This window comes from Montipora foliosa, chromosome 3 (assembly GCF_036669935.1).
Source record: "Montipora foliosa isolate CH-2021 chromosome 3, ASM3666993v2, whole genome shotgun sequence".
NCBI classification, from domain to species: domain Eukaryota; kingdom Metazoa; phylum Cnidaria; class Anthozoa; order Scleractinia; family Acroporidae; genus Montipora; species Montipora foliosa.
The window spans coordinates 70,407,186-70,418,120 of NC_090871.1; the positions used below are offsets into that span (position 1 = coordinate 70,407,186).

The 10,935-nt window shown below is 38.9% G+C and overlaps 2 protein-coding genes across 2 annotated transcripts in view; both read left to right on the forward strand.

The window, feature by feature from the left end:
- Window positions 1-1,257: 1,257 nt before the first annotated feature.
- On the forward strand, window positions 1,258-4,141 carry LOC137998131 (akirin-2-like). Its single transcript, XM_068844567.1, has 3 exons — window positions 1,258-1,606; window positions 3,418-3,666; window positions 3,987-4,141. The coding sequence occupies exons 1-3, from the start codon at window positions 1,441-1,443 to the stop codon at window positions 4,097-4,099; spliced, it is 528 nt and encodes a 175-aa protein (XP_068700668.1). The 5' UTR covers window positions 1,258-1,440; the 3' UTR covers window positions 4,100-4,141.
- Window positions 4,142-9,906: 5,765 nt separating this feature from the next.
- Window positions 9,907-10,935, forward strand: part of LOC137998132 (akirin-2-like) — a 4,792-nt gene continuing 3,763 nt past the window's right edge. The window contains exon 1 of the mRNA XM_068844568.1: window positions 9,907-10,270. Within this exon, the coding sequence (XP_068700669.1) occupies window positions 10,105-10,270 (166 nt within the window). The 5' untranslated portion in view covers window positions 9,907-10,104. The remainder of the gene's footprint in view (window positions 10,271-10,935) is intronic.

The window sequence follows — 10,935 nt, forward strand, 5'->3', positions numbered from 1 at the left end:
CATTTGCCAGAAAAATGGGTTGCTCCGGTTGAAAAACAAATGAAACGGTCTATTTTCTCTGGCACTTGTAATTGTGGACAAATGTACAGAAATTTCCGGGCATTCCGGTCAAAGCGAGAAGAAAGGAATACCTCGAAAGGTATTACCTTTTTTCCGAAAACATTCCACCGAGATGAACCGTTCCATTTGAATTCTCTCTAAAATTACCGAAAATACCATTCAAATGGTAAGCGCTCCAGTATTGATTACTTGAGCCCCCGATATGGTCACGTGGTCCTATTGGCATACATGGAGCGCTTACCATTTGAATGGAATTTCCGGTAATTCCGGAGAGAATTCAAATGGAACGGTTCATCCCGGTGGAATGTTTTCGGAAAAAAGGTAATACCTTTCGAGGTATTCCCTTTTTCTCGCTTTGACCGGAATGCCCAGAAATTTCTGTACCATTTGTCCACAATTACAAGTGCCAGAGAAAATAGACCGTTTCATTTGTTTTTCAACCGGAACAACCCGTATTTCTGGCAAATGATACGGCACATTCCCAGTTTATTTGTCTAAGTACAGAACGTGCAGTACCATTTATCGAAACATTCTCACCAAAAATTTCATTCAAATGGTAAGCGCTCATGGATGGGTGGATATATTCAGACCAAATTTTGTCGCACAGATGGGCAACCCTAAAACCAGGAATCCGGAATCACAGGTCATTATTTTACCAATACAGAGAGTAAAAACTATCCTAAACATTCATAAAAGCTAACCTTCGGCCTAAAAACGTTTGTTTAGGCCTAATAAGGCCTACGGTTAGCTTTTATGAATGTTTAGGATAGTTTTTACTCTCTGTATTGGCAAAACAATGACCTGTGATTCCGGATTCCTGGTTTTATGGTTGCCCCGCACAGATGGGTTATCATATTTTGCGCACGCGCGCCTTCGGCGCGTGGAGCTATGAAGTCAATCGTACTTGGGAACGTACTTTTGGGTTGCGAGTATGACCGTTTCGAACGAAGCCAATCGAAAACCTCAGCTGCATAATATTTGCATCGTTGGTCCGTTCTTGAACCGGAAGGTTTATGGAATCATGGCTGAAGAATCCTGGGAAATCCAATTATGACGAGACAATAAATGGCGATCTCTCGTCCCCATGAAAACGTTCGTTTTGCACAATAGAAACGAGGCTTAATTTCGCCCTTTAACTTGCTTCGCTCTGATTGGTCAAATTGTGGACTGATTCAAAACACCTCATATTCATGTTAGTTGCTATCGCCGCCATCTTTGGAATAGTCGAAGAAAAGGTTCCTGCGAGAAAATCGGAGTCATCCTTAGCTAATCGTGTATTTAGAAGGATCGTTGAGAGTCAGTTGAGTAGCCAGGGTATTCGTCTTCTGTAAAAGGCCTTTATTTTTTTAAGTTTTTCGTCTAGTATCAAAGATAAACGCAATGGCTTGCGCGACCCTCAAGAGGTCTTACGAGTTTGATCCTTTAACACCTCAGCACCAACCTTCGCCGAAGAGAAGAAGATGTATCCCACTCAAGCCTTCCACACCACCTCCTTCAGTTACTTCGGAGTCTCATTTTCGTGATGTTGCCCCAAGATTATCGCAAGGTATTTATAGATTATATTGTTAGCACTTGTTTCCTTCCTTACCACAGAACACTTGGCCGACAACGTCTTCGTCTCACACAGGTAACTTTCACGCATCTCTTGCAAAAGAAGTCGACATTTTACTTCATTATATCAGGCTGTTAAACTCCTAAAGGGCTCTCTTAGTGAACGCAGCTGATTCAAGGCCAACTGTTCTTGAAATTAACGAAAAGCTAATCGTTTTGTATAATCTTGAGGGCTTTAGCGTCCATCGCCCATAATTTGTTTTCTTCATGATCACTCGGTCCTGTTCGCTATTTAACAGTAGCTGTTCATTGTTTCAGCCTTTCTGCATTGTTTTAAGGAGCAACTTCAAATCGGTATAGAATGTGTTATCTTGTTCACATGAGCTTTTTTAGAACCGATGAACTTCAATTGTACTATCGACTATAATTTTGAGAAATACATGCAAACACTAAAATTAATATAAGTTGCACATTTCCTTTCAATAGTGTTTACGAGAGCGATGCAAGATTATTATACGTAGCTCTTTTACGAATTTTGACACATAGTTAAGCACAACTTCGTCACTGAATAGCTAAGCAATCGCATCGAAATATTTTTTGTTTAAAAACCCGTTTGCTCGAAGAATTGCATTTGTGGATCACGAGTAGTCACACATCTGTTCTTTGGGCGCACATATTTATGCTTTTGAGCGTCATTTCGTTAATGTTTTTTTATGACAAAGGAAAGCGTGGCTTGGTGAGGCAAAAAGGCAGTTTCTTTTGAGTTGTTGGTATTGCTTGCTAACACAATGAAATGCAAATTTGGCCTAAAATCAGATGGTCTTGGAATTATTAAAAAAAGTTGCAGATTTAAAGATCTAAGCTGTCATGTCCATTTCTTTGAATAGTGATATATAAGATAAGAGCGACAAATGTATGAACAACTTATTGTTTTCATCCAATTTTATCAAAAGAATAGTCTTGTTTGAACTAGTATCCTATCAGTACTGCATTGAGTAATGTCCTTCAAACCAGATCAAGTGTATCCTTCCAGATTTTCTTTAAATGAAGTTTTGAAAGTCAAGCAACATTAAGTTTCAATATAGTGAACCTGCGCATGTAATCTAGTCCTGCTTTAATCACAACAGTCAAGCTCTAAGACCATTTTCTTTCATTTAACTTTGATAATCCACCTTTTATAGGTTCAATGGAGAATTTTGACCTGGTTAAATATTATTTTAAGCAATGGGTTCTGATGATGAGTACCGACATTGAAATAAGTGGTAATTTTATTACATACAAAGGAATTTATGCAGTGCTCTCCAATAACTATGAAAGTAGGAATACATGTAATTTCAAAGTTTCTGTAGTAAAGAATTGCAAGATGTGGTCAATTTTTATCTTTGACATAGGGTGCTTTTCATGCAAAAAAATTCTGGTTTGAAATTTCAAGGTTTTGTAACAAAGCACCTGATGTGGGTATGTGCTATAATATGAGGTCATCAGGTGGTGTCACATAGGCAAAACGCGTGCACATGTTTATGAATTTGTCAATCAACTGTGGTTGCATACAGGCACTGGAAATATCTTTCAGGGGTTCCATCTGTTTGTTGCTGTTTGTTGATCAACATCTTGGGTAGTCTTGCTTGAATTAATTCAGACGAAAGCAGAGGGTGAAATGACCTCTTTATAGTATCATACTACATAGGTTTTCATGTTTAAAACAAATCATTGCATTATGGACTTTGGAAGTGGAGCATGGGGGATGTACTGTATCATGCATTAGTGTAGATGTTTATTTTACCTTCCCAATTTTATTTTGTTTAGATCAAGTTTCTGCTAGTATAAGTCAGGAATGGAAAAGACTTCAGCGACGAAGACATCTTAGAGCACCTTGTCCTAGCTCACCTGAAATGGCAACTTTCTCTTCATATTCACCTGGATCATCACCACCCCGTAAAGAGCAACCCCTTTTCACTCTAAAGCAAGTTACTCTTATCTGTGAGAGAATGCTCAAAGAAAGGGAAGTACAAATTACAGAAGAATATGACAAAGTCTTGAGAGAAAAGCTTGCAGGTTAGTGACTGGCATAAACTGTTAGTTGTTGCAAACTTGGCCAACCTTGATGGCCAACATATTAGCTGAGATGTTGTTTCTGAGGAGTGGGTATGATCCATGTCACCAAGAATTGTGGATAGAAATTCCAGCATTGGATTGGAACAGTTTTGTACAAGTACAGCTACAACTTGTACTCATTGCTGGAACTAAAATTCTATGTGATTTCAAACATGATAAGACCTCTTAAGCCCAGTTTCTTCCCCTCATCCAACTCCACTGCCCATAGTAGAACGTTAATAAAAATGACAAATACACTCTACTTTCATCTCTTCATGTAGAACAATATGATGCATTTGTCAAGTTTAACTATGATCAGGTACAGAGAAGATTTCAAGAAACAGCACCAACCTGTAAGTATCACAAGAAAGTTTTGGAAATTAAAAGATGTTGAAAGTTTCATGACAAACTTTTACTGCTGCACAATTTGATCATTCAAAATCAGGTAACATACATATTAATTATATGTACATGCTAACTAATTTTAACACATACAGATAAACTGAAAACTAATACCATTACCTCCAAGTTGTTTGGAACAAATTGAAGAGATTTTTGAGATTTTTTTTTTTTTTTAAGGAAGTGCCTAGGTGATAGTCTTGTCAAAGAGTGACTTTATAATTATCAAAACAAAAAATTATTCCTGAACTTTGAAACCAAGCTACAATATAGAGGCAAATATTAAAATTTCAGTTGAATCCAGTTAAGTGATTATTGTATCTCATTTTGTGAGATTGTCCATTTTTTTAGGACGGTTGATGCAAGATTTTGTCCCATAATTCTCGAAAGAATTCAGCTCTTTATCAGTGTAGTGTGTAGATAATCCAAATAGGCCACTTTCACTAAGAGGTCATGTGACATCGTTTTTTATGAAAATGAAAGTTACATGATTTTGCCTTCGAAACACTATTAGTGGGTCATCTTTTAAACAAAATGATAGTGATTGGCTTTTCAAACCTGCACATTTGCTTAAAATGAGAAAGTCCATAGCTGGTCACGTGACCAGACTTGATTTTTTAAATTATGAATTACCGCTTTCTGACACAAATTTTGCACTTGAACTTTAAGGAAAATGTTGAAAAGATGATGTGGTAACATTTATGGCACATCTGAACTCAAGTATCAAAATTTAACAAGATATAAGCAAAAAGTAGTTTTGGCCGCCATGTTGGAGGGCCAGAGTATGCCCTCCAACATGGCTCATGCTACTTCGTTGAAAAATCAAAGTACCACAAAATATCTCCCTTAAATGCGTTTCCTCTCAAATTTTGCGTGTAAGATAATTTTTATGTGTTCTGTCAATTTTTGTCAATTTTTGGCAACCGCAAGATTACAACTCACTGTTTAAGGGAAGCATTGGTCACGTGACCTCTTAGTGTGAGTGGCCTATAATGGCCGGAAAACGAATAATCAGTATCAAATTCATTTTACGACATTTCTATCAATCATCATGGTTATTCAATATTGGGACAAAGTACCAATATCAAAGTCAAAACTGACATTGAATGCTAATAGACAATATTTGAAGCAAGAGCCGATACAACGTAGATTTGATTTTAGTGATGTACTATATTTCGGCTGGCCAAACCAACCTTCTTCAGGTACAATGAGAGTTTACATTGAATTGCTTCTATGTAATATATATATAGTAAATGGGTGTTGACGTAATACTGGAAAAAATGTGATAAAACATGGCAGTTACAAAGATTTTGAATTCAAATACTAAGAGTCACGGAAAAATAACGGAAATCACTAAAATAATAACTGAAATCTAATACGTTTCTTTCGCGGATATTAAGACCGTTGGGATCAATTGTCCTGCCTTTTAAAATTAAAAAAGCTTCCCTGGCCTTACGGATCGAGTCTCTGTTGGAAAATATTTTTTCGATAGGGATTAATTGCATGTCCTTGGAGATGTTGTGGGGAGAGGAGAGGAAATGTTCTGCGACTGTAGTAGGTTTGGATTTGGTGTTAGCGTTATCTAAAGTGCGGCGGTCTTCATTAAAACGGTCTTTTAAACGTCGTTTAGTTTCTCCTATGTACTGTAGATGGCATCTGTTGCATTGAATCATGTAGATAAGGTTTTTAGTTTCGCAAGTTATGTGGAAATTAATGGAGCGCGTTTCGCCAGTAGAGCAGAATTTGTAGTTGGTTAGTCCATGGAAAATGTTAGGACAGGTAGCGCAGTTTTTGCCACAACGAAAAGAACCGGAAGGCAGTGTGGAATTAGAATGAGTTACATTGGGGGACAGTTTAGCTGTAACCAGCAGGTCTCAAAGGTTAGGGGAGCGCCTGAGAGCCACAACAGGTAGATGGAGGAAAGCATTTTTGCAGCGGTCAGAAGAAAGAAGTAGATTGTAGTGTTTTTTTTAATTATGTTGAAGATGGAAGGAAGTGATGGATTATAGGTCGTAATGAAAGGTATTCGTATGGGTTTGTCTGTCTGTTTAGGTTGTAGGGTATGTGTGCGGGAAATGTCTGCAGCCCGTTGTATTTGTTTAGTAACAAAGTTGCGTTTGTAACCTCGTTTCAGAAGGTATGTCGTTAGTTCCGTGGTGCGAATCTTGAACGTTTCGTCGGTAGAACAAATTCGTCGTAGGCGGAGTGCTAGGCTGAAAGGGATTGCTTTTTTTGTATGTAGAGGATGACAGAGGAATAAAGTAAGTGTTGGTGTTTGTCCGTGGGTTTCGTGTATAGGTCTGTATTTATGTTTCCGTCACTAGTTGGGTGAGACGTTAACGTCAAGGAAAGGAACACTGTGTGGAGAGTGTGAGCTAGTGAATTTAATGGTAGGGTGAATGTTGTTGAGATAATCGATGAAAATTTTAAGGTTCTCCGACCTTCAGTCCAGATCATAAAAATATCATCAATGTATCTCAACCAAGTATGAGGTTGGAATGGGGCGTTCCTTAGAGCATTTTTTTCGAAAAGCCCGAGGAAGAGGTTAGCAAAAGAGGGGGCCATTTTGGTGCCCATAGCTGTGCCGTGGATTTGAAGATAGTGGCTATCATTAAAAGTGAAGTTATTCATGGTGTAACTTTGTAACTTTGTAACTGCCATGTTTTATCACATTTTTTCCAGTATTACGTCAACACCCATTTACTATATATATATATGTACATAGAAGCAATTCAATGTAAACTCTCATTGTACCTGAAGAAAGGCTGGTTTTGGCCAGCCGAAATATAGTACATCACTAAAATCAAATCTACGTTGTATCGGCTCTTGCTTAAAATATTTAGTTTCTCAACTTGATATAACGCCGATCAGATCAAGCCACTGATCCAACGTACACCGACAGGAAATTTTGATTCTTTGGGCATTTGCCCTGGCAAAAATATTGAACAAACGTCATAACCGAGTGTTTAGTCACATGAAGGAAGAGCTTGTTATGTTGCATTGTATGAAGCGGTTTTTTACCCTTTTTCCGCTATCAGTCATTTAATAATGTTTCTCCAAGGCAGGAAGGCACCAGGCAACCGCTTATGACCTCATAGAGCAAGAACTGTTGCTTTGTGACCTAAGCACATTTCGCAAGATATCTTCCTTAAGTTTTGTAAGGTCATTTGCTCTTGCTTTTTCTTTTGTCTTTGGTCTATGCTGACCTTTAAGAGAAAATTGGTCAAGAATTCTTGGCAATAAACTTGAAAAGTGTTAGCGACAAAGATCTTTGCTAGTTTGCGTGGAGCTTTGGAAAACTTGTGCTCACAAATAAGAACATCTGCCTGAAAATTGAAAAACAATTTTTTTAATTTCGTGATCCCTCTCGCTTTAAAAATCATGATCTGTAGAGGCTCCTGACTGCATGGTTTTTTAGTCACGCCAGGGGTGCTTTGGACATGCGTTTTTAAAGCTCGATGTTTGGTCTCTCAAGGCTGCAGAAGTAGGTAAAGTACACTGGCCATTAGCTGAGGTAGGATATAAAACCCGACATCTTTTTGACGCTGCAGACCAGGAAATCCTTTTATCGAGGTAAACTGCATTGGTTCTAAGGGTAAATCTGCTACGAGCCTAGTCAGTCTCCGGTTATTGTAGCATGAAGAGACTAGGAGTATTTCTACTCCCCCCTGGATGGAATGCTAGTCCATCGCAGGGTTGCCTCCAGCATTAAATTTGCCGTACTCATTTTTACACCTGGATGCATGTGGAGAGAGGCACCGTGAGAGTAAAGTGTCTCCTCAAGAACACAACACACGATGTCCCCGGCCACGCTCCGAACCCGGACCACACTCGCTCCGGAGTCGAGCGCACTAACCATGAGGCCACCGGGCCTCCCGCATTGAGTCGTTTTAATTTCAAGGGAGTAGCACCCCACTATGAATTTTCAGGGATAATTTTGTTCTTTTGAAAAGTTAACACGTGCTTCTAGTTGCTGCGGCATTTTATCTTTCGCCAAAGCTCGGACTAATCACAGACTTTAAAAGACCTCACAGTCTATGAGGGGATAGGGGAGTGGGACTTATTTTCTAGGGTTTGACAGGTGGCAATTGATCATACACATGGATGTCCAAGATCAAAGATGTACACTGTAAACTAGTAGCTCGAGGATGGCCATCATATTTTTAATTTTAATTTATTATATTTGCCCACACGAAACTTTGCAATGATCAAATCAACCAGTAAACTATATATATACATATACACATACATATATACACATACACACACACATACATATATATGCATACATATACACATATATATATATATACATATTTTTTGAAAGTGTAGCGAGGATACCCAATAGAAGCTAAAAGCTTATTAACATATGCATGTTGGGCACCAACCTCGCTCCTCAGGGTCTCCTTTATCGACAAAGAGATCCTGGGAACGAGGTTGGTTGGCACAAGTTTTTACAAGGAGTGCTTACCATTTGAATGAAATTTTCGGTGAGAATGTTTTGACAAATGTTACTACACGTTCTGTACTTAGAGAAAGAAAATGGGAATGTGCTGTATCATTTGCCAGAAAAATGGGTTGCTCCGGTTGAAAAACAAATGAAACGGTCTATTTTCTCTGGCACTTGTAATTGTGGGACAAATGTACAGAAATTTCCGGGCATTCCGGTCAAAGCGAGAAGAAAGGAATACCTCGAAAGGTATTACCTTTTTTCCGAAAACATTCCACCGAGATGAACCGTTCCATTTTGAATTCTCTCTAAAATTACCGAAAATACCATTCAAATGGTAAGCGCTCCAGTATTGATTACTTGAGCCCCCGATATGGTCACGTGGTCCTATTGGCATACATGGAGCGCTTACCATTTGAATGGAATTTCCGGTAATTCCGGAGAGAATTCAAATGGAACGGTTCATCCCGGTGGAATGTTTTCGGAAAAAAGGTAATACCTTTCGAGGTATTCCCTTTTTCTCGCTTTGACCGGAATGCCCAGAAATTTCTGTACCATTTGTCCACAATTACAAGTGCCAGAGAAAATAGACCGTTTCATTTGTTTTTCAACCGGAACAACCCGTATTTCTGGCAAATGATACGGCACATTCCCAGTTTATTTGTCTAAGTACAGAACGTGCAGTACCATTTATCGAAACATTCTCACCAAAAATTTCATTCAAATGGTAAGCGCTCATGGATGGGTGGATATATTCAGACCAAATTTTGTCGCACAGATGGGCAACCCTAAAACCAGGAATCCGGAATCACAGGTCATTATTTTACCAATACAGAGAGTAAAAACTATCCTAAACATTCATAAAAGCTAACCTTCGGCCTAAAAACGTTTGTTTAGGCCTAATAAGGCCTACGGTTAGCTTTTATGAATGTTTAGGATAGTTTTTACTCTCTGTATTGGCAAAACAATGACCTGTGATTCCGGATTCCTGGTTTTATGGTTGCCCCGCACAGATGGGTTATCATATTTTGCGCACGCGCGCCTTCGGCGCGTGGAGCTATGAAGTCATCGTACTTGGGAACGTACTTTTGGGTTGCGAGTATGACCGTTTCGAACGAAGCCAATCGAAAACCTCAGCTGCATAATATTTGCATCGTTGGTCCGTTCTTGAACCGGAAGGTTTATGGAATCATGGCTGAAGAATCCTGGGAAATCCAATTATGACGAGACAATAAATGGCGATCTCTCGTCCCCATGAAAACGTTCGTTTTGCACAATAGAAACGAGGCTTAATTTCGCCCTTTAACTTGCTTCGCTCTGATTGGTCAAATTGTGGACTGATTCAAAACACCTCATATTCATGTTAGTTGCTATCGCCGCCATCTTTGGAATAGTCGAAGAAAAGGTTCCTGCGAGAAAATCGGAGTCATCCTTAGCTAATCGTGTATTTAGAAGGATCGTTGAGAGTCAGTTGAGTAGCCAGGGTATTCGTCTTCTGTAAAAGGCCTTTATTTTTTTAAGTTTTTCGTCTAGTATCAAAGATAAACGCAATGGCTTGCGCGACCCTCAAGAGGTCTTACGAGTTTGATCCTTTAACACCTCAGCACCAACCTTCGCCGAAGAGAAGAAGATGTATCCCACTCAAGCCTTCCACACCACCTCCTTCAGTTACTTCGGAGTCTCATTTTCGTGATGTTGCCCCAAGATTATCGCAAGGTATTTATAGATTATATTGTTAGCACTTGTTTCCTTCCTTACCACAGAACACTTGGCCGACAACGTCTTCGTCTCACACAGGTAACTTTCACGCATCTCTTGCAAAAGAAGTCGACATTTTACTTCATTATATCAGGCTGTTAAACTCCTAAAGGGCTCTCTTAGTGAACGCAGCTGATTCAAGGCCAACTGTTCTTGAAATTAACGAAAAGCTAATCGTTTTGTATAATCTTGAGGGCTTTAGCGTCCATCGCCCATAATTTGTTTTCTTCATGATCACTCGGTCCTGTTCGCTATTTAACAGTAGCTGTTCATTGTTTCAGCCTTTCTGCATTGTTTTAAGGAGCAACTTCAAATCGGTATAGAATGTGTTATCTTGTTCACATGAGCTTTTTTAGAACCGATGAACTTCAATTGTACTATCGACTATAATTTTGAGAAATACATGCAAACACTAAAATTAATATAAGTTGCACATTTCCTTTCAATAGTGTTTACGAGAGCGATGCAAGATTATTATACGTAGCTCTTTTACGAATTTTGACACATAGTTAAGCACAACTTCGTCACTGAATAGCTAAGCAATCGCATCGAAATATTTTTTGTTTAAAAACCCGTTTGCTCGAAGAATTGCATTTGTGGATCACGAGTAGTCACACATCTGT

Bases quoted from the DNA above. Each gene is read 5' to 3' on its own strand.
- LOC137998131 (XM_068844567.1), top strand. From the start codon at position 1,441: ATGGCTTGCGCGACCCTCAAGAGGTCTTACGAGTTTGATCCTTTAACA. The intron at 1,607-3,417 runs GTATTTATAGAT...TATTTTGTTTAG, and splicing joins TGCCCCAAGATTATCGCAAG to ATCAAGTTTCTGCTAGTATA. The intron at 3,667-3,986 runs GTTAGTGACTGG...CTCTTCATGTAG, and splicing joins CTTGAGAGAAAAGCTTGCAG to AACAATATGATGCATTTGTC.